The sequence below is a fragment of the Argopecten irradians genome, chromosome 10 (assembly GCF_041381155.1).
Source record: "Argopecten irradians isolate NY chromosome 10, Ai_NY, whole genome shotgun sequence".
NCBI classification, from domain to species: Eukaryota; Metazoa; Mollusca; class Bivalvia; order Pectinida; family Pectinidae; genus Argopecten; species Argopecten irradians.
Genome location: NC_091143.1, coordinates 20,986,202 through 21,010,687, shown reverse-complemented (window position 1 = coordinate 21,010,687; position 24,486 = coordinate 20,986,202). Strand labels below are relative to the sequence as shown.

The 24,486-nt window shown below is 33.5% G+C and overlaps 4 protein-coding genes and 1 long non-coding RNA gene across 5 annotated transcripts in view; 4 read left to right on the top strand and 1 right to left on the bottom strand.

Annotated features, from left to right (window-relative positions):
- The window catches only part of LOC138333380 (adipokinetic hormone/corazonin-related peptide receptor variant I-like), a 158,036-nt gene that overhangs the window by 33,425 nt on the left and 100,125 nt on the right, over window positions 1-24,486 (top strand). The window lies entirely within an intron of this gene.
- Window positions 1-24,486, bottom strand: part of LOC138333381 (uncharacterized) — a 401,614-nt gene that overhangs the window by 340,321 nt on the left and 36,807 nt on the right. The gene's annotated exons all lie outside the window — the stretch shown is intronic.
- LOC138333379 (uncharacterized) lies at window positions 3,151-6,156 on the top strand. Its single transcript, XM_069281723.1, has one exon. The coding sequence runs from the start codon at window positions 3,211-3,213 to the stop codon at window positions 5,074-5,076; it is 1,866 nt and encodes a 621-aa protein (XP_069137824.1). The 5' UTR covers window positions 3,151-3,210; the 3' UTR covers window positions 5,077-6,156.
- On the top strand, window positions 12,908-16,197 carry LOC138333996 (nischarin-like). The gene is made up of 5 exons (XM_069282723.1): window positions 12,908-13,045; window positions 13,939-14,022; window positions 14,766-14,948; window positions 15,556-15,606; window positions 16,165-16,197. The coding sequence occupies exons 1-5, from the start codon at window positions 12,959-12,961 to the stop codon at window positions 16,195-16,197; spliced, it is 438 nt and encodes a 145-aa protein (XP_069138824.1). The 5' UTR covers window positions 12,908-12,958.
- LOC138333995 (nischarin-like) lies at window positions 19,110-22,969 on the top strand. Its single transcript, XM_069282722.1, has 5 exons — window positions 19,110-19,126; window positions 19,653-19,748; window positions 22,075-22,142; window positions 22,356-22,451; window positions 22,856-22,969. Exons 2-5 carry the CDS (start codon window positions 19,679-19,681, stop codon window positions 22,967-22,969), a joined length of 348 nt encoding a protein of 115 aa, XP_069138823.1. The 5' UTR covers window positions 19,110-19,126; window positions 19,653-19,678.

Below are 24,486 nucleotides of genomic sequence, written 5' to 3'. Positions count from 1 at the left end.
AGTATATATCGGAGAAAGCCGAAAAAAACCCACACGCTATAAAAAGTATGCAACAATTAATTATTAAACATTGTAAATACAAATCAAGTCTTAGACACCTTTATACTTCCATACTCATGCGTAACGTTTACTCATGCTATTTTTGGTTACTATGTTATTTTATTCACCCCCAGAGGAGGAGACACATTATTTTTGTGTTCTATTTACAGATAAATTTACGCATTTTATTACATATAAAAATAATATTGATGTCCTTATATTCTTTAAACCAATTTATTAGCATTGTAATCTATCCCGTGATGTTATCTATATTGTACAGGGCGAAACGAACGATGCTTATTCAAGTGTTCATTTTTATGAAAAAGCTTATATCCAATTCTCCATAATTTACTGGCTGTGGTATCATTTCATTGTTCGACTGCCCTACATCTATTTAAACAGCATTCATATTGAAAAGAACAAGGGCGTATATGAAATCCTTGGAAAGACGTATCATCAGGAATCCCCGATAAAGGCCAAAGTTTATAGATTACACTTTAAGATGCTAAATTTCCTTTTTATGCTGATTATCTTCATCACAATTGTCGTTTCTATTATCATTAATTTCTCTCTTATTACCCCTCTCATTGTCAAGTGAGTTCTACCATATAATTGATTATTTGCTAATTTTCCCCCAAAATATAATTGATTAAAGTAAATTATCAAGTGTTCAGTGTGTAGTAAACATTTTAGTGTAAACTGTACTGCCTGTTATTTCTTGGATGTGTTGTAAACTTAAAAGTGTAACTTTAATCTTTCAATTTTATTGTCTGTGCATATGAATTGTCAGACTCTTGACCAAGACAAATAAAGAGGAAACATCTAAAGACAAAAATAAGACCACAATGCCTTAGGGTAGATTTTAAACTTATCAACACATCTATAGGTAAATTATACAGTTATATAACAACAAAGAACATCTCAAATTTCTCTTTGACAGATCCTTGCTGGGCCCCCTACTGTCCGTAATATTCATGAACGATCTACCAGAAATGTATATTTATCTGCTGATAATGCTAAAATGTTCAACATTATTAAATCATAAAGTGTTTCGTACGAAAGAAGTCTGGTCAAACAAAAAACAAAAAACTAATATTTCTTTCGAGAGTCCTTTTTTGCTTGTTCGTTACTTTGAACGTTTATTCGTTCCTTCAGTAAATCGGATTTTATTATCCCCTGCGAAACGCGTTTTCTGGGTATATATCAGACAAGTGCCCTAGTTGTGCCTTTTGCTTCTTCAAACCTTCCCTTTTTTGTATTTTTTGTAGTCTTGGAAACTAGTCAAAATACCAAATTACTGTTTATTTTTGTCACCAGCTGTTTTTTTTCAGTTTTACAATACACGCATTAATAACTCTTACTTTGAGCTTGATATCTGGGTTTTCATACCAACTGTGAAGCGCGGGGATTATGCCACGCTTTATTTGCGGCTCCCTGTTTGTGTTATACCAAACCGTACACAAATGAATATACCAAACCGGATTTTTTTGCGTACCAAACACGTACACTATAGTCATAACATGCTCACTAAACATCATCGATTATGACAAAAAGGATGTATTTACGATAAATTTGAAGTGGTAGATAGTTTTTGTTCTATCCTAGTTCTTCATTCAAAATCTTATCTGAAAGAAATGCATCCGATATCTTGAGATATGTTCATATTTTCACGCATTTTTCTCAGTTTTGCACGGAAATACCATTCAGGTTACAGGTTTGAATACAAACTGAGAGACTTTATTCTCATTTTCACATACAAAGGTTGGACATATTAAAATGTCAAGCTTTCACTGTTCTAATTTTTGATAGGTTACAATAAACAAATGAAATACTATCGAGTTTTTAAAGTGATTTAGCACGTACCCCTCTCATTTATTTAGGTACGATATTTCCAGATGTAAATACCAAACAACCGAGGCCAGATCCCGTTACCATACAGTGGAATTGTCTTAATTTTCATCTCATAATATTTTCATAATTTTACTTCATGCATTGTTTTAGAAAGCATTGTCTTATCAACAAGTAACACCCTTTTCAATGCTATTTTGGTAAGAACAATGAAGGAAACATCAAAAAGTGTAATTGGTGCATTGAAATAGTGATATTTTGAAAAACAAACATCGGAAAACTGTGAAAATATTATTAGCTGAAATGAATACGATTTTCTACATGTATGCCAAATAATTACAATCCATCTATAGACAAGATAAGAAAAATTAAGAAAATATTTTTAACGTGATTTATGTGTTTATAAAACGTGCACCCTGTAACCGTGATATTTACATGTTTTCATCTTTTTTTTTTCACAATGAAACTTATTTAAGATGTGATTGAATATCTGAATTTCTAACTACAACCATTTAACCTGGACAGCCAAGGTCAATGATATAAACATAGTCACTATAAAAAAATCCAATAATAAATAACTTTTCATTTTCTAGTAAATAATCCAGACGTTCGAAAAATTGTTTTTATAACTTCATACCTAAACTGGTTCATTTAACAACAGTGTTCTACTTTCATTCGTGTAGGTATTACTACACCAAGTCTAGGCTGCCTTGGTTGACGCGATATCATAATGCAAATCATGATTACCATCACAGTAAAGGAAATCTCTGTTAAAATGTGAATATTAGCCACTAGTTATTCGAACCAAGCCCTCAGACAAAGACAGCAGAACTTAATGTAATACTACTTTACATGTCTTTAGATGTTTACGAAAGTGACATACAACAATATCACAGGACTATTTCTAATAGCTAAATTTTGGTCTAATTTCTTTGTGAGTCGAACAAATAACAATAAAATTGCATTCATCTTCAATATTACGATGAGGGTCACACAACTTACAAACACTACAAACGCGCTGACTTCTGTCCTTATGTCGTGTTAACAACAAGACATTGGACTGACAACAAACAGCGACAATGTTGAATCGATTGACCATTATGTCTCGTCTGCTTCAAAATAAATTTAATGCTGATACAGCTCGCAACTAAAATTGGTGTCGCTGTACTATCGCATTGTTTGTTTAATCAATAGCTTTGAACTTGTTATTTAAGCGATCTTCGTTATGAGACCATTTTTTCTGTTATACGATTAATTACAATAACTTAATGTTTAACTTCATGTAATAACTAACTATTTTTTGTTTGCAGTGTGATTACCGCCATGTTGACTGATAAGGTCAGGAAAGGATTTCTCTTTCTCTGCTTTCTCGTCGTCATCAGAATCCCCTTTTTAGCTCCATACCACACGGGTAGTACACGTGAATTCGTGACAAAGACTGAAGCGTCAAATACAATAAGCAAAATCCGCCCCAATGGTAATCACCCCGGGAAGTGGGATCCGACGAATGAAATACCAAAACACTTTTTTAAAAGTCTTGAGAAAATAGCTCGAAATTTACACTATGCGTCTGTACACGCTAGAGGTTTAAAGACACAAGTTGCTTTGAAGAAAGCAACAGCAGAAATTAAAAATCTATTTGGGCAGCTGGACATCAGTTATAGGAACATTACCGAAAGAGGCGTTACCACACCGCGCACGGTATGTCCGGAGGAGTATCGAGGGTCAAAATTTGGACTGAACACTTCGTACGAGAAAGGGTTCGAAAGAATCCCGTGCAATAACAGCAAACCACTTTCAGAACTAGTCACAGTTTTGATATTACATAGAAATTCAACTGAATCGGCACGGGACACTGTAAAAGACATCCAGAAAATTATGCCTGGTGTTCAAACAATCATTGGTCTTGATCGCCATTTGAACAAAAAGGAAAAGTCTAGCATCGAGCGAGATATACCATTCATCAAATGTCTTGGTTACACGGCGAGGACATCCGAAGGTCAAATATGGAACGATCTTTTGAAGAAGGTGCGAACGGAATACGTGTTGATAGCTCGGGACATTAACATATTTGATGAAAATGTACGATTAAAGCGCTTGATCGGCGTGATCGAGATGGTTGGTGTTCCTATAGCAGGTGGAGCCACCAGAGATTCCCTTGATGGTAAATGGAGTCTAGGATGTTATCAGAGCGGAATGCGGAACTACACATTAGTATACCACGAAGGTTATGACGAGTCCGTTCAAGAATGCGTAATGTGTGATTGTATTGACGGACCGTTTGTAACCCGTACGAAAACTTTGATGGCAAAAATGTTTGATAAAAAGATAAATGGCAACGGTTTATTCCTTGATTTGTTTTTACGTGTCGGTCAAGAAAATGCAGTCGTCTGTCCTGATTCTATGTTTCACACTAGGCCTAAAAAGGTACACGCTTCGCCGTTGACGTGGCAAAGTTTTGTAGACAAATGGAAGTTATATAAACTGAAGTTTGTTCCCGGTCCTGAAATATTATTTAAATGTAATATGAAATCGAAACAAAAATGCACTCTAAAGAAAAATATGTTACACCATCCGTGCTGTCTGGCCGACATCATTGTAATGCTGAATCACTTGACATCAACCTTTGAGACACGTGTTGTAGATTACCAGCTTTGCTCCGGCACGTTACTAGGAGCCGTGAAGCTGAACTCGATTTTACCGTGGGACGTAGATGCTGACATTGATTACCTACGGTCTAATTATAGTGCTTTAAACCAGTTCCTCCCACAGTTGTCTTTCCAGGAACATTCATTTCAGGTAATGAATATTGGTAAAAAGGACACAACGAATTTCGTACTCAAAAGTGACATAAGCTATTGGTATGTAGAGATATGGGCAGAGAGTCGATTTACACCAACAGCCTTCAGGACAGCTATGGAAAACTACAACGGTCGAAGTGTGAAAACAATGATCAGAGTCAATAATGTATGGGTACACGCCCCTTTTAACCCGGGTCTTTGGGCCAGAAACAGGTATGGGTCTGAGATATACAAACATTCACAGCATTGGAGAACTTTGGGAAAGAACACAAGCTGGGGAAAATATCCGATGAACGACTTTCTGAAATGTCCGGAACCAGGTCATCACGCATGCCTAGACAATTATAAAGCGGATGGAAATCTACAGTTCGTCGATCCTGTACCATAATTTGAGGGGGTGTACATGTAATTGTGACACATAAAGCAATGGCGTAATAGCCAGTCTTATCTTAAAGAGATAATTGAATAAGCTATGTTATCCCACATATGTGTACATACTGTAGATTTATACTGTTTTTCCTCTCTCTTGCGTTACAGTCTTGTCTTGTCTTGTGGGTTTTTGCACTCCTTTCGATTAGACGCTGTCCATGTTTCCTGGATCGCAGTTTCAGGTTTTAAAAACGTTGGTAAAACTTGTATAAGATAACTAGTCCATCACCACATGCACATTGAACTAAAGCTCTTGCATTACAATGTCACAGATTATAATATTACGTATGGACAAGTTGTTTTAAAAGCATGTCTACGCACAGCAAGTAGTTTCCGACGTTCAAAGCTGGTATCAGGTAGTAAAAGCAACAAATCTACTGGCGCGACTAGCACAATTATGGTAATTATATTTCAACAAATTCTATTTTATAGAAAATATGAAAAGAGATAAAAAAAATAGGCTAAGCCTATACAGGTTCTCTCCCAGATAACGCAGTGCATTTATATTATAATATACAGGTACATATAATTTACAAAATATACTGTTTTAAATATAAATTTATAGTATCTGAACGATTTATATATGATGATTTAGATAATCAAAGTTTGTGAGTTATATGATGTATAATTTGATATATGTTTTGTTTATAGTTGAAAATTGTGCAGGTGAAAGTTTCTCCTTCCACTCATGGGATACAGACCAAAAAGGTCCATTCACAAATAGCGATCACAGGTCATCCACCCATGAGTCTCAGGAGCAAAATACATGTACAAGATTCAATGTGATAAAGATTTGTGTTTTTATGCCAATCAACTCAATATAAAAGACAAAACATGAAAATATAAAAATATTTGTTGTGCTCAAATACAAATATTTTTATATTTTCATGTTTTGTCTTTTATTTAATCCGAAATTGTATTCTTTGTATTCTTCCTCATTGATTGTTTATATCTTGTCTCTTAGCAAATGACGTCATGAACTATGACGTCATAATACGTTTTCAATAAACAGTCTGAAGAGCTCCCTTGAATGGGGCGAAAGCGCTCACTAGTCAGTCGTTATTTTTTTTATTTCTTATAGATTTCGTCCGTAAAGATTTTTCTTTAAATTTGTCATATTTATTACCTACGGATCGAGCGACTGAACTATGGATGAAGACAAAATTTCTCTTAAGAACATTTCTGCAGTATTGGACAACATTAATTCAAATATTGAATGGTTGATCGCAATAATTGTAAGAGATGGAGAAAATACAAGACAATCTTTTGATTTAACGCCGTCACAGCCAATGTAGTTTTGAGTCACCAGTCTTCACCCCGGACTTGGAATCAGTAACCATTTGAGCAGGATATCTCACGAACGGAATAGGGTACGACGCTCAACTTTGGACATGTTATGAACGTAATAAGATCTTGAAATGTACGTTCGACTTTTTTTTACAAAAGTGTTCAAGGTCACAGACGTAAAAAACGACTTTTTTCGATCAAACTTTAAACGTTCATAACTTTCGTTATTTAGGTAGATCACGGGTTTTTTTTTACTACATGTTATCAGAGATTATGTCTAGGTCAAGAGTTCGCTAGAGGGTCAAATGAGGTTAAACAAAGGTTAAAAATGAAATTTACACTAGAAATGTTTTGAAGAGCGCATATCAAAGAGCATGCTCTCAGGCACATAAAATGACCAATTTCAAGGTCATATGATTCAAAATGCCGGAGATATTGGACATCCAAAATCGAAATTTTATTTTGTTATTTGTCCTTGCGGCAGACGTTTCAGCGCCTTTAAACCTGTATGTACAGTGTTGATTTTTCATATCTATGTTGTATGAACTTTTGTCTTCAAAAGTTATGGATTTTAAAGGAGTTATATAAAAAATGGCAGAGATATAGCTCACCAAATATGGCAATTTGTTTAATTTCCTTATTTTTGTCCCGTAATTTGTGAGTTCATAGGGCCTTTATTATTTAATATAGGGTGTTGATTGTTTGTAAATCTAGACTTTGGCATATTGTCTGTACAGGGTTTTAATTTTAAAGACAAAGCTTTAAAAATGGCGGAAATTTAGCACCCCGAATATGGTGTTTCGTTCATTTTTTAACGTAAATTTTACAGTATTTTATGAAATTTTCAAGAAAAACGTTTTGAATTGGATGTGAAAAGACATGATCTCAGACATATAATGATCAATTCCAATGTCATATGATTCAAAATGGCGGATATAGGTACATCAATTTGTCCTTTCGACGATTTCATTTTGTGCGTGGGATGTTGTGTATGTAGTTGTACGAATGTGATTAGATTACATATATAATCCTAACTCTAATTGTACGAGTTATTCCCCATTGGTCGAAGATCTTCATAAGAAAAGGAGAATGAACGTGGAGTTGAAACCAAACAGATGTGTTTTGTGTTGTGAAGAATCAAGACATATAGAGCGAGTTCCCCAACCCAACCGCACGTCCATGACACAGCTGTAGTTTGGTAAAAGGCTTCAAGTACTACAAGATAGTTTATTCGGAATATCTTTGTATAGAAGATAAAAAGGTGCAAGAGAGGCGGAGCCATAGAGTCAAATTAAAATTCAGATTTAAAAAAAGATCTTATTTTTACTTTTAAGTTTTACCAATACCTGGGTGGAAATCCCGTGTTTTGATCGCGGTCAAATCTAGTTATTATTTTTCTTTTTTTTTTTTTATTATTTCCACAAATCTTGCAGGATATCTCACGAACGGAACACAGTACGAAGCTTAACTTTGGACATGTTATGTACGTATTTGAGATCTTGAAATGTACGTTCGAGGTTTAACAAAAATATTCAAGGTCAAGGTCACAGACGTAACAAACTATGTTTTCGAACAAACTTTAAACGTCCATAACTTCATTACCGTACGCTGTACGCTATCCCCATTAAGTCATTAAGGTAGATCCTGACATAGCGCGTTTTTTGTGCATTACATGTAATCAGAGATTATGTCAAGGTCAAGATTTCGCTGCGGGGTCAAACAAAGGTCAAAAACGAAAATTGCCACAGAAAAGATTTGAAAGTTTGAAGGTCATCTGATACAAAATGGCGGAGATATAACCCTTTGAAAATGGCCATTTTGTCGTTTTCCCGCCAAAAATGTGCAAGGTTTCAGCGCCTTTAATGCATAACATACATGCTTAAATTTTTGAATAGTCATTGCATGGACGAATGTCTACAGAACTCATGCTTTTTCATTTACCTTAACCTTAATTCAAGGTCACAGTGGTCAGAAAGCTTGAAATCTAGAGACCTTATATTTGGCATTTGGCATGCTGAGATGCAGGCCTATCAAGTATGTTCAAATGTTTGAAAAATGGCAGAGATATTGGCTCATTAAATTGACAATTTGATCATCAAAGTTAAATACGATCGCGCCCGGTCACGAAGATCATCTCAAATTGCGTCCTTTGGGCTATGAAATTAAAGATATAGAATGCATTTACAAGACTGCATAAGGACAAAAAAATTTTGAATAAAGATGTGCTTTCACGTTTTCAAAATATCAACATATATATCGTTCTTTGAATGCGTACAGTGTTATGTGTTAATGACTACATATAAAATATACAGAACTTGTTTATACAAAAGTGGTGACTCTATTTCACTTTACGCATAATACAATTAGGCAAGATTATATTCCAATTGTTTTATTACTGATACATCTATCTAATTCAAAAGTAATTAAATCCTACTATGAGGTGTACAAATAAAACCCTACAATCTAAACTATGTCTAATTAACCTAACATGTGTCTTCTTGGGAGTTACTCATATGACTACAAATATACTTGTTATATAGGAAGACTTCTACCCTTAATTTTACCAGGGATGACCCATCTGGTATCAGGTTATACTTTAGAAATATTGCAGGTAGACTTCTACCATGCATTTAAGGGTGACCTTATTTACAAGGGGCGGACCCACCGGTATCAGGTTAAAAATTTCTTCTACCAGGGACAACTTTATTTACCAGGGATAGCAACTCAGCCGGTATCCTCTGGTTTAATTGATATATCTTATAAATAGGTATAACTTTTGTTTCAGGGACAACCTTATTTACCAGGGGTACAACCTCAACCGGTATCAAGTTTAAATCATCTGAGTACCTTAATTTCTTAATGGATCTATCAATTATCTGAATTTGGGGTAAAAATTGATGTTGCAACCAGTTGTTTGTAATTTGTTGAGTAACATATTAACATATGTTGATAAGTATCTTCAGAAATCATATTACAATAAAATATAATTAAAGGTATGTTATTAACAAAACAACATAAACTTTAGGAGGATCTGGGACAATAACACCCAACTGACCCTGTTCCAATAATTATGAAATTGACCAGAGCCCAGCTACCTAGTATACCTAATATTCCTGTCACATATAAGGTTTGCCCAATCATAATTAACTCTCTAGGTCATGTGACTAATCAGCCGAAGACTAAATAAGGGAACTGTTGAAGCAAGCGTCCTCTACTGATTAGTTAAAGGCTAGATCCCCTAAACTCTAATACCATAAATTACATGTATGTACACACACCCACATCACGTGCAGGACCCCACTCCCTTTCTGACATCACTGCCCTTCTTTATCCAGACCCTAAAGCAATTAATCACAGCCCAAGGCTGAATAACATCCCTATGCATAAACACCCTCCTTTAGATGTTCAGAACAAAATAATGGCATTAGCCCTGACTGCTTGACCTCAAATGAAATGACCTGCCAAACTCCCATAAATAAACAAAGGCCTTATCTGATACCCTCATCCAACTCTATGCCCTGACCCCCCTCCTCTTCCCTATGTGTCTGCATTGATGCCATGATTACAACATAAGGTAAATTCAGTATAAAATATAAATCACAAGAGCAGAAAGCTTGTTACAGAAAAATATGAATATATTAGGTATATGTATTGTGAATAAACAAATATTAAACAAATTGACATATAAATCCCACAAAATATTGAGATTTCATTTATAGGTAAAGTATATCTAAATATCCCATCTAAGGCAGTGATCCGTTCAATACACATGTATATTTCACAAAAAGATATATAATTTGCTTCCATCTATGTTGCATTAATTTTGTTGAATGCTTTTGATATGTTTCTCCACACAGTGTATTTTGTAAAGAGACTAGTAATAAAGTTTAAAGTTTGAAAGTCCAGAAACACGACAGGTAGTGATCCATTCAATTGATTTTATTTTCAGCAGCTCTATTAAAATACAATTTAAACAACTTTTTCAATTTATAAATCTTTAAGTGACAACATCAACTGAACCATAAGTATGGGTATCGTCTAGACCCAGTAGGTAGCTAAATCGACAATTTTGTCGTTCATTTCACACCATTTTACATAAGCTCTCATCTAAACATACAAATATCATAAAGACAAGAACTAATATGGTGCATAAATGCTGTGTTATCACGAGTGTGGAAGCCTATAAAGCTTCATACATGTTTGTACGTGCCTTTGAATGATTTTCACGGGATCCCACCGAATTTACAATTTGGTGTTTAATGACCATTTTTCTTACATTCATGTAGGTATATACTATGGAACGATGTCTATACCAGCTTTGAGTTTCATGGTTATATAATACAAAATGGCAGAGATATTGGCTCATGAAATTGGGCAATTTGATCATCGATCGACCGGTCGGCGAGATCATCTCGAATTGCGTTCTTTTGACCATGATTTAACTTACTTACTAGTTAATGAAACCAGAGATATACTATAGTAGAATGCATTTACGAGACTGCAAAAGGACAAAAAATTGAATAAAGATGTGCTTTCACGTTTTCGATGGCCCGGATGTAAGCGCGCGAGGGGTCTTAGTGAGGGAGGAAACCGGAGTGCCCGGAGAAAACCCACGTGATCGGGCAGGTGACCCCCTAACCTTTTCACGTCTGTACCGGGGATCGAACCCCGGCCGACTAGGTGAAAGGCGAGCGGCTTAACCACTACACCACCCGACCACCCAAAACATATATAACAGTGTCTGTGATTAGTTGAAATATATCACATGGCTGAGAAATAAGACATTGTATTTCCCTCGAGGGAAATAATGCATCATATTTCCCTGAGGTACATGTCCCCATAGTGACCGTTCATCTTTCATACAGAGTTATCTCCCCTTCTAATTGCACAATGATGACGGACGAAGCGTATATACTTAACAAGGAAATATTTACCCGATTACCACAGATTCAAGTAATATTATAGATTAGCAGATTTTCGGTATAATAAACAATGCATGTCCCCAGGGGCCAAAAATGCATAAAAATTAATGAAAAAAATAATTTCGCAGACCAAGGCAGATTTTCACAAAGGATACACAAAATCATTAGATAGCCATTTTGGTGCTACTTTTATTAGGGAAAGTTACTTTTAAGACAAAATAATACATCTTAAAAGGTAAATACACTATTGTAAGAGTGATTTGAGTAATTCTGAACATTTCTCTATTCTTTATTTCTTTGCACTACAAACATGGATCACTCCACAGTACATGCCTGTAAGCAGATTACAGTGATACCAATTACAACTTCAACTTTCAAAAGAACTGGTTTATTCCAATATAAATTAACATTTAATGCATATTCAGAATTGTCACTTTTAAGTGATTATGAAGTCATATGTCTGGGTTAAATAAATACTATGTAATCATTGTTTTTTTTTTTTTTTTTTTTTTTGCTTTATTTCATTGGATAAGCTTAAAATATAATGTTTATATTTACAAATTGTCACATAATTTATTTAACAAAAAGGTGTGTTAAATGTATACATTCTTTACATTCTCTACATTTTTGTTAATGAATTAAAATATACTTTCCGAAGATTAGGATAAGTCATAAAGAATTGGCTTCTAGTTTTGAATTGGGAGTGCAAGTTTTATTCCAACTGCAATGAGTTATTGTCAACAGACCTGATGTTGGGCCTGTAACATGCTGAAATGGAAGGCTACCAAATTTGTTCAAATAAATACTCTAATTACCTTCATTCAAGGTCAGTGTCAAATTGGCTAAAATCTTTAAATGACTCATCTATCAATATCTGGCAGGCCTGTAGCTATGGTATTACGTTTGTAGTATCCTGAGATGACGGGCTACCAAGTTTGATCAAATGAATGACCTTGACTTTCATTCAAGGTCACAGCCACAAGGGTCAAATAGACTTAAATCGTAAAATGACTTTAAACTGTGGGACATTATTTCATGGGCTAGTGAAATCGCTCTCTTAGCTAGAGTTAAATCCCGTTTGCAATTCTCTTCATTTCATCTGCGACATTCCTTCAGGTGTCGCCCACTAGTATTACAGATGTGATTGTCACCTGAGCTGGAAAAGACCCATTACTCTAGTATTATAATTACTATCAATATATTAGATGTTTGTATATTTCATATCAAAATACTGATAATATCTTTCCCTTCTCTCTCTCTCTCTCCCTCCCTCCCTCTCTCCCTTCTCTTTCTCCTCCTCCCTCTCTCTCCCTCTCTCTCTCACTCTAATAAAGTTTATCTGCATATAACTTAGGTCATCCGTTTGCTTGTATATGAAAAATAACCGGAACGGGCTTAATATCAGTTTTTTTAACTTGTGCCCTATTCTTTTGGTATTGTAAAAATTGCAAATAAAATTTGTTTAAATAAAAAATCAGGGCTCATTTTCATGTTTCACTACTCCAGCGCATCTATAGCTACGCGCAGGAAATTAAAACGGTAAAAGGGAGGTAACTCCCACTGGAATAGGGCGGATTGAGGACTAAACAAATATGGCGGACAAGGAAAAACGAGAAACTCAGTGACACCAAAATGGCACATTTTGGGAAAGATCTGGATCATTTCAGTTCATCACGAACTGTCAGAATCAAAGGATCGGAAACAGAGGAAAGCCATACGGTAAATATTTTATATCCAATGACATGACATTAAAGTTGTTTACTTCTTAGTTTTCCTTATGACGTACATGTATGTTTGTTTACAAATTCTGACTTGGACTAAATCACAAATTGACATTTTCTGCTTTTGGGTTGAACAATTGCTACTTGTTAGTGACATTAAGTTTCTTATTGTAAACTTTTATACATAACCTTTCTGTTTTGATGCATTTGTTGTTCTTGTTGTTCTGCCTGAATCCAGCGCTTTTAGTTTTATCATTTTGACATATTTTAAATAGGGTCGAGTTTAATTGTTTACCAAACAGTCACAGTGGGGTTGGCCTACCTAATGTGTTTATACAAGTGCTTTACTAGTGTTGCTGTTGCACAACTTGATCTAAATTTAAGTAAATCATCTGCTTCAAATGGCTAAGAGTAGACTTAATTAAATATTATTCTGTAAAATTACAGAGTTATCTCCCCTCGTGAGTAGTTATTGATTGCTAAGACATGTACAATTGATTAACAATATAATTGTTGCTTACAAAATAATAACGGCTACATCCACAAAGGAGGTATTTTAGTATTTTACCTATCCATGAATCATTTTAGGTGAATTATAACAAATTATTTGTTATAGTGTGTATGTGTATTGTAATTTGTATACATATAATTTATGTACAGATATATTTTACCCAATTAACTTATTGGGCATTTTTAGCCCACCATCATCAAAATCTATAGATAAAACATTTAACAGTGAAAGGAAGGGGAGGTAAGCATTTGCTTTTATCTATTGGATCTAGAACTAGATCGTATATAATATATACAATTGCATATTGATGTTACATATACATGTATTGTATACGTTGCATGTATTTCAAATGTATGTTAGATTTCATTTTCTGTTTTTAGGTTTACACAGTGGAAGTTTCAGTTGGATCCTACACTTGGACAGTCAAACATAGATACAATGATTTCCTTATGTTGCATGAGAAGGTAATTATATAAGGCCAAATAAAAAAATATTCTTGTTTCTGGTAACACCCTTTAAAAATGAAGGGTCGGTAGGTAGGGATTTAAAAAATTTTTTTTTTAAAAGAACTATATATTTTTCTCGTCATCCCAGGCCAGTCTTGCAGCATGGATTTGATTCCCTGGAGACTATTGGTGTCTTATTATATATATACAAAAATGTGTAATGAACAATTACAAATTGCCAGTGGTCTTTCTACACAAGTAAGATTGTGTTGGCCTCTTAGAGACCCTGAAAAAGTGGCCTTGTTAAGCAGGTGGTCTTTAGATTACTTTTAGATTGTCACTTAGATACATATTTTATTGGTTTAATAATAATACTCTATTTAAGTATTATATCTTAGCCTGATAATTTTATATTGCAGTGCAATCGCCTCTGTATAGAAGATGCATTTGGAGTATATCATATATCTTGAACTCTCAATGCGACGTGTTCATTATTTATGTTTATCTTTGGGTTATTCAAAGTGTCATTTCCATTTGTTTAATTACAAGATACCAAATAAAAGCCCACCTGTAATAGAAAAAAAAATCCACCATTAGAAATTATTGAATTGTGGAAAAATATATATCTTATTATTATTTGATATGCTGAACAGTTTGTTGTAGCATACAAGACAGATTGGATGACGTCTTTTCTGTGGAAAAAATGAATAATTTATTTATGAGCAGTTTAATGTTTAGATTTTATGTCTTGTCTCCTATAGCTGGTTTCAATATGCAAGATAGACAAGACTTTATTACCACCTAAGAAGTTGTTTGGTAACCAGAGTGAGGGCTTTATAAAGAAACGTCAGGCTGAGCTAGAGGCTTACCTCCAGACTGTTACTGTACTATGTGGCACACAAAGTCCCACAGTACTGGCAGCCTTCCTGGAATTCAACAGATATGTAAGGATTTATGTCATTAATTATCTAAATTGTAATATTACCTGTTATAGCAATTTAGGTAGGTTTTTAAAGGGAGTCCAGAACACTAAATTTCAAATTTTGATGAGTCCCAGTACAAAGAAAAATTGATGAGTCCCAGTACAAGAAAAATTGAGCAAATTTTGGCAAATCCACAAGTCATGAGTCCAGGATTTGTCTATTGATTAGGTTAGATAGTCCTGTAAATAATGGCAGAGTGTTATATATATCTCCATAATATGGAGAAATTGGATATTGATGATGAGGTTCTGATCATTGATAACAAGCATAATCAGAATACATGTATATCTTTTGGTTGTAACTTGCAATTTTAGAATGTGCTCACTTGTTATCAATTGATTATTTTGTGAAGTTTTGATGGAGGAGTATTCATCAAGGGAGATAACTGTGGATAATTGTAAAAGAATAATAGTATATAAGTAGTGGGAATTTTGGAGGTACATGTATTCAAGCTTGATAACTGCTCCTGGAAATTTGTGAAATGTGTTTGTCTTATTACATTACCTTATTACCGTATGTAAAACTTGTCCGTATCTTTTGTATATAACCACTTGATTAATTCCTTCAGGAAATCCACGGAATCACACAGTGTTTGGCTGAGGATCTGTTTTCAACAGAGGTTTGTATCACATCATTTTATAGACTTACTGTGTCATAAGGGCATATGTTCTCTTTGATGAAAACAAGTTAACATTATAACTTCATAGATTAGTGATATCGCTTAATATGTAAACTAGTGAAACCCTATATAGTAACCAGGTTGTGTGTCCTTTAATTTGGGATCTCAACAGGCCAAGATCTGATAGTTTATGTCATTAGGCTTATTGATCTTAAAGAAATATTTGGGACCTATGCTTTTATTTATGGCTTGAAGTTTGAAAAATTGTGCTTTTTATTAATGATGTCTTACAGGTAAGCACTATAAGTGTGGAGGTAAATGTGTAAATCTTATCATTATATTTTGGATGCGAAATTTGTAAAAAAAGCAAAAATGTTAAAAAAGTACATTGATATTTATGAAAGCTTTTATGAATTCAGGGTAATTGTGTTTTTTTTTTAAAGAAAAGACTTTTGCATTTGAACAGCTTTGAGGTGACAAATGTATATTGCATTTTAATGGGGCATACAAATAAGAAATAAGCCTGATACATTTATTGTAATACACACACTGTTGTAGGAGATTTCCTGCTCCAGTCACGGAGATGTATGAGGTCACACCACTTGCTTTTTAATGGACTACAACTGTACTCTCACTGACAGAACGCTCAAGCTGCCAGAAAACACTTGAGTGGTAAACTATTCTAATACTTTCTCCATTATTTTCTTATTTTTCCCAGGTTTCCCTTTTTTGGTTATTAGTAGTTAATGTTTTATGTTCATTTTGGGACTGATACTGCTGTAGCTCTACACTTAATACAGAGCCATGTAGAGTGTTTTTGATATGTAATATATTATGTTACCATCTAATGGTCTCAGAAAGATTCCTAGGGATTTCTTGGTATTAATTTTTGTTACAATTCAAATCAAATATTTCATATGTAAGGTTGATTTCAAGACTTGGACAATAGTTTTCAGCCATAGGCTATTGCATTTTGCACATGGCCGCCATGAAAGTTTTGATAGTTTAAAGTTTGAAAAATAAGTCCGCAGTGAAAATATGCTGGTTTATAAGTATAATTTGAAAAAGCTTGGATTGTGAAAAATGAGTAACTTTGCCTTTGTAATGCAACATAGATTAAATAACTTTGTGGGCGCCAAGATGGTGATGTCTGACATTTATTATTGTATGAATTGTTTTGGATTAAGTGCTACTAACATTTTTTAATTTGCTTTCCTTGTAACTGTTGGCATGGGTTCTTTTTAATTAGGAGGTAGGTCAATCTCTAACCCTTTATAATTGGACCTCAGTTAGTTCAACTAGATTCGCTTTAAGTACATGTACATGTGTATTAAAGCACATGGATTTAAGTATCACATGTTACTGGGAATCTAACAAGGATGGCACATTTGTTTTCAAATGTATGTTAGATTTATTTTGCTGCCTTGATTTATCATTATCACACTCACAGTGAAAATTTGTTTTGGTCATCCATATACTTACTTGCTTTGAAATGTCAAACATATTGAATACGAATGGCTACAAGTTAAAGGAAGATTAGGAATTGAGTGCATATTTGTCTATTTGGATATGTTGCATGAACAGGTACGTATAAGGCCAAATAAAAAAGCCTATTTGCATTGTATGTTGGTACACCCTTTATGGAAGGGGTAGGTTTCTATGCAGGTAGGGATTTTGATCATTTTAAAAACATTTTAAATTTTGAAAAAGAAATCATTTATTTTGTTATTGTTTAATGTCTTTTTGTCTAAAATTTGCTTTGATATTCAAGTGGTACAAGTAAGATTACTAACATTTTTTTTATCCTTTGCAATGATTTGAAGACTGCTTGGTATTTGGTTCATATTGATTATATAGGTCAAAAATCTCTAACCCTTTATAGAGTCCAGACTGAAATATTACAATATGCTTATGACCAGTGGTATTCCCTTTCTCAGATACACAAGTCTAAGTTTAATCACATTTTGGCGTGAACTTAGAGACCCTGAAAAATTTTGATAGATCAGGTTTTTGCTTAAGAAATTTATTGAATTTTTGCTAAGATTATTTTAGAAATGGTTGATGCTTTTTTTGGCTAAGAATATGACACCTGAAATTTGAATGATGCTTTTTTGCTAAGATTATGACACAGATGTCTACTTGCATTGATATGCGGGCATGTTGTTAAATGACTGTATTTCTAATGAATAGTACAGTTGACGTACGTTTGGTAAAATACTGTTGGGATACAAGAAATAGCAGTTAAAAGAAATACCTAATAAGGTAAACCTTGATTCCAAATGTTATAATTTTAAATGCAAAGACAGCCCAGTCTGTATAGAAGATGTCATTTGGAAGTATATCATATATCTTGAACTTCCTACCTTTTGACGTTTCTTATCACTTTGTTTTCATTTCCTTTATGTTCTGCTTGGGGTTAAAAGTGTCATTTATCCATTTTTGAAGTTTAATTGCTTTTAAGGCTTACCAAATTTAAATGTAATAAAAAAAAAACATTAGCTAAGGATTTATTGAAAATTGGAATAATTCACCTTTTACATATATCTATAATTATTGTGCGGGATTTGATATGCTGAACAGTTTGTATTAACATACAAGACAGATTTGGATGACGTCTTTTCTGTGGAAAAAAATGAATAATATATTTATGAGCAAGTTTTTAATGTTTAGATTTTATGTCTTGTCTCCTAAAGCCTGGTTTCAATATGCAAGATAGACAAGACTTTATTACCACCTAAGAAGTTGTTTGGTAACCAGAGTGAGGGCTTTATAAAGAAACGTCAGGCTGAGCTAGAGGCTTACCTCCAGACTGTACTGTTACTATGTGGCACAGCAAGTGTCCCACCAGATACTGGCAGCCTTCCTGGAATTTTCAACAGATATGTAAGGATTTATGTCATTAATTATCTAAAATTGTAATATTACCTGTTATATTGCAATTATAGGTAGGTTTTTTAAAGGGAGTCCAGAACACAAATTTTCAAATTTTGATGAGTCCCAGTACAAAGAAAAATAGAGAAATTTTGGCAAATCCCACAAGTCATGAGTCCAGGATTTGTCTAGGCGAGTCCTGTAAAATAACTGCAGTGTGGTATATATATCTCCATAATATGGAGAAAATGGATATTGATGATGAGGTTCTGATCATTGATAACCATATCAGAATTACATGTATAACAATCTTTTGGTTGTAACTGTGCAAATTTTAGAAATGTGCTCCACTTGTATCAATTGATTATTTTGTGAAGTTTTGATGGAGGAGTATTCCTCAAGGGAGATAACTGTGGATAATTGTAAAATGACAATAGTATATAATGTAGTGGGAATTTTGGAGGTACATGTATTCAAAGCTTGATAACTGCTCCTGAATTTGTGAATTGTGTTTGTCTTATTACATTACCATTATTACCGTATGTAAAACTGTCCCCGTAATCTTTATGTATATAACCACTTGATTAATTCCTTCCATGAAATCCATGGAATCACGACAGTGTATGGGCTGAGGATCTGTACAACAGAGGTTTGTATCACATCATTTTATAGACTTAACAGTGTCCATAAGGGGCAATGTTCTCTTTAAAACAAGTAAACATATAACTTATATATTAGTGATATTGCTTAATATGTAACTGGTGGAAACCTCTATATTAACCAGTTTTGTGTGTCCTTTAAACATGCTCAACAGGCCAATATCTGATAGTGTTTATGTTACTGTTAGGTCTTATTGCATCTGTAAGAAATATTTCAATGCTTTTATTATGAACATTTATTGTGCATTACTTTGGTAGCACTTTATAAGTGTGGAGGTAAAATGTAGTAAATCTTATTCAGCATTATATCGTTTTGTGAAAAAAAGAAGCAAAAATGTTAAAAAAAGTACATTGATATCTTATGTAAACTTTTATTCATTCATGATGTAATTGTGTTTTAAAGAACTTGTTTGCTTTGAACAGCTTTGAGGTGACAAATGGTACATCCATTTACCCTAAAGGGGCATACAATAAGAAATAAGCCTGATACATTTATGTAATACACTACTGTTGTAGGAGATGTCCTGCTCCAGTCACGGGAGATGTATGAGGTCACACCACTACAACTGTACTCACTGACAGAACGCCTCAAGCTGCCAGAACCAACCTGTGGTAACTATTCTAATACTTTCTCCATTATTTCTTTTTTTCCCCAGTTTCCCTTTTTTGGTTATTAGTAGTTAATGTTTTATGTTCATTTTAAACTGAACCCCTTACTGCTGTAGCTCTACACTTAATACAGAGCTGTAGAGTGTTATATGAGTATGTATGTTGTAGCATCCTAACTGGTGTAATAATTCTATCTGGAGTTTCTTGGTATTAAATTTTGTTACAATACAATACAATATTGTTTCAGGCACAAGTAGTAAGATTGATTCCTAAGAGGTTAGATCATGAAATTATATCGCCATGGATAAGTCGTTTGACAGAAAAATACAAAAATAAGTCGCAGTGAAAATATGCTGGTTTATACTATTAATTTAGAAATTTAAGGCTTGGATTGTGAAAAAATGAGTAACTTTGCCATTAGTAATGCAAACAAATTAAATAACTGATAATTGTAATGGTGATGTTGACATTATTATTGTATGAATTGATTTTGGATTAAAGTGCTACTAACATTTTTTATATTTTGCTTTCCTTGTATTTGACTGTTGGCATGCGTTTTGGTTCTTTTTAATTAGGAGGTAGGTCGGAATCTCTAACCCTTTATAAAAAAGACCTCATTAGTTCAATTTTAGATTTTCTTTGCAAGTCCCCTCCACATGTACATGTGTATGAAGCACAAGGCACCTTTTATTATCACATCTTACTGGGGAACTAACAAGGATGGCACATACACATATACATGTATAGTTTGTAGATTTTGCCTGCCTGATGATTATCATTATCACACTCACAAGTTGATGCCTTTGTTTTGACTAAGGTCATACATATGCTTACTTGCTTTGAAATATTGACATGTTTCGAATGCCTATATTGTCTAATAGAAACATACCTTGAGTGCATTTGACGTATTTGGCTACAAGTTAAGGAAGAAGAAAGCCTTGAGTGCATTTGACATATTTGGATACAAGTTAAGGAAGAAGAAATTTTAGATGTAGACCTTCTTTTGCTATGCATGTTTGTTCTTATTTTAATAAATATATGTTAAATATTTGAAAAAGAAATCATTATTTTGTTATTGTCATTAATGTCTTTTTGTCTAAAATTTGCTTTGAATCAAGTAGTACAAATACTAACATTTTTTTTTCCTTTGCTTTCTTTGTATTTGACTGCTGGCTTGGTTTTGGTTCATATTGATTAGGAGGTAGGTCAGAATCTCTAACCCTTCATAGAGTCCAGATTAATATTGCTGGTTTAGATCTGCTATGACCACTGCTATCCCCTTCCACATATAGCACAAAGTGCCCCTTCTCACATCTGGTTGACGTGAACTGATCTGACTAGGCTAAGACGTCTCAATACATTTTAATAGATTCAGGTTTTTGCTTACCTGAAATTTTGGTTGATGCATTTTTGCTAAGATTATGACACAGATGTCTACTTGCATTGATATGCGGGCATGTTGTTAATGACTGTATTGTCTAATGGAAACATGAGTACGTTTGGTAAAATGGACTACAAGAAATATAAAAGATTGTAAACCTTGTTTCACTATGCATGTTAGTGCTGATTTTACACTTTTACCCACAGAAGACAGTACCAAGTAGTATAGCTAGTAACATAGTAATTCCAATGATTGTATAGCTATAGCTAGTCCACCTGTTAGCTTCCTACCTAATGATTGTTTCTATCACTTTTGTTTTCTCTGCTTTACTTTACTACTCCCACCATGCTTGCTTTAAACTGCACTGTCCTTATACGGCTAGTTTGAAGTTTTATTTAATTGCTTTTAACTTATCTTTTATTTGCTATAAAAACAGTAAACATGCAGCTAAGAATTTATATGAAAATTGGAATAATTCACCTATTACATGATACCCAATAATGTTTGTGCGGGATTATTGTTTCTATTGGTGATGGAATGACATCAAAATGTGATATCCCACGCTAACGTCATTTCAGCGGAAAGATAACAAATAGTTACGTTCCATCACCACTGGAGATACAAGTCCCACACGTTATCGGGTATCACTTGGTACGTGAATTAGTCTCATTGAAAACTTACACCTAAAGGAGAAATAATCAATACAGACATGTTAAACTTATGAGTGAAATGTTTACATTGAACATGTTTATATACAGCAGACCAAGAAATAATCATAAAAAATCAAAAGGGGAGATATATTTTATGTTTGCGAATTTGTAAAAATTATCTAAGGATATGAATGTTCTTAAGATATATATTAATTTGTCATATTTAACTTTTGATTTAATTTTCAAGCTTTGGAGAAATATACACAAATTTGTAATTGAAAATTCAATAATATTTCAGATAGTGGTGATGTAAAAAAGGACATTGGTCATATATTGGACTTCATAACCAGAGTTAAATACTTAAAGGTGAGCATGTGGTGTCAAGTAACACTGTATTTGTTATTCTAATATAGTTTTTGTAGATATCATTATTCATTTTATTTCGATGTTAAAAATCTCAGATGGAATGGGTATGTAAGTAGAAGTACTGTGTGATATATAATGTATGTTACTTTTGTAACTGTTGTTATTTACTAAAAGTAAATTGAATACTGTAACAATGCTTTTGTTGTAATCCAGGTGCATGGGAGTACAGATCCCGTGGGTACCAGTAATATAGATATGTCACAACTCAAGTTTGATCTGTCCCTGTTCAAGTCTTTACAATGTTTGGAGGTAAGTAGGCAGTGTAGACAGTAAAACCGTTCTTTCCCATTGTGGTAATGTTGTTCGTTTTCAATGATTCAACCAGAAGTTTCTGTGAAAGGTTCCATATTTGTACCTTCATGTTCACTAGACCACCAGGGCACAGTTTCATGAATATTCCTAAATTTTATATTTCTCCATAGGAAAACATTACAGATATTAAGGAAGGTTCCTTAACTTAATATTTTTGCTTTAATTTCCTTTGGGGAATCTAAGTTGAGGAATTCCTTTAAATTGAGGAATGTTCGTGAAATGGGGCCCAGACCTTTAGTTGTTGATAAGATTTTCTCATCAGAGTTCTGATATTAGAGTATCTCCCCCTAATTTGGAACTGAATAAAAACAGACCAAATTGTCCAATACTTTCATTTGTAGGTTTCCTTCAGTATTGCTCTCCAAATCTCAGGAATAGACACAATCAAACAGACTATGGACAGAATCACCCTTCACTACTGTGTCAGTAAAATTAGGGTAAGTATAATATTATAATGTCAGAGATTTAAACAAACAATGGACAGAATCACCCTTCACTACTATGTCAGTAAAATTAGGTAAGTATAATATTATAATGTCAGAGATTTAAACAAACCATTGACAGAATCATCCTTCACTGCTGTGTCAGTAAAATTAGGGTAAGTATAATATAATAATGTCAGAGATTTAAACAAACAATTGACAGAATCACCCTTCACTACTGTGTCAGTAAAATTAGAGTAAGTATAATATAATAATGTCAGAGATTTAAACAAACAATGGACAGAATCATCCTTCACTACTGTGTCAGTAAAAATAGGGTAAGTATAATATAATAATGTCAGAGATTTAAAACAAACAATGGACAGAATCATCCTTCACTACTGTGTCAGTAAAATTAGGGTAAGTATAATATAATAATGTCAGAGATTTAAACAAATCATGGACAGAATCACCCTTCACTACTGTGTCAGTAAAATTAGAGTAAGTATAATATAATAATGTCAGAGATTTAAACAAACAATGGACAGAATCATCCTTCACTACTGTGTCAGTAAAATTAGAGTAAGTATAATATAATAATGTCAGAGATTTAAACAAACCAATGGACAGAATCACCCTTCACTACTGTGTCAGTAAAATTAGGGTAAGTATAATAATATAATAATGTCAGAGATTTAAACAAACCTTGGACAGAATCACCCTTCACTACTGTGTCAGTAAAATTAGGGTAAGTATAAATATAATAATGTCAGAGATTTAAACAAACCATGGACAGAATCACCCTTCACTACTGTGTCAGTAAAATTAGGGTAAGTATAATATAATAATGTCAGAGATTTAAAACAAACCTTTGGACAGAATCATCCTTCACTACTGTGTCAGTAAAATTAGGTAAGTATAATATAATAATGTCAGAGATTTAAACAAACAATGGACAGAATCACCCTTCACTACTGTGTCAGTAAAATTAGGGTAAGTATAATATAATAATGTCAGAGATTTAAACAAACATGGACAGAATCACCCTTCACTACTGTGTCAGTAAAAATTAGGGTAAGTATAATATATATAATGTCAGAGATTTAAACAAACAATGGACAGAATCACCCTTCACTACTGTGTCAGTAAAATTAGGGTAAGTATAATATAATAATGTCAGAGATTTAAACAAACACAGACAAATGGACAGTAAAATAGTATAATATTATAATGTCAGAGATTTAAACAAACATGACAGAATCACCCTTCACTACTGTGTCAGTAAAATTAGGGTAAGTATAATATAAATAATGTCAGAGATTTAAACAAACATGGACAGAATCATCCTTCACTGCTGTGTCAGTAAAATTAGGGTAAGTAATAATATAATAATGTCAGAGATTTAAACAAACCATGGACAGAATCACCCTTCACTACTGTGTCAGTAAAATTAGGGTAAGTATATAATATAATAATGTCAGAGATTTAAACAAATCAATGGACAGAATCACCCTTCACTACTGTGTCAGTAAAATTAGGGTAAGTATAAT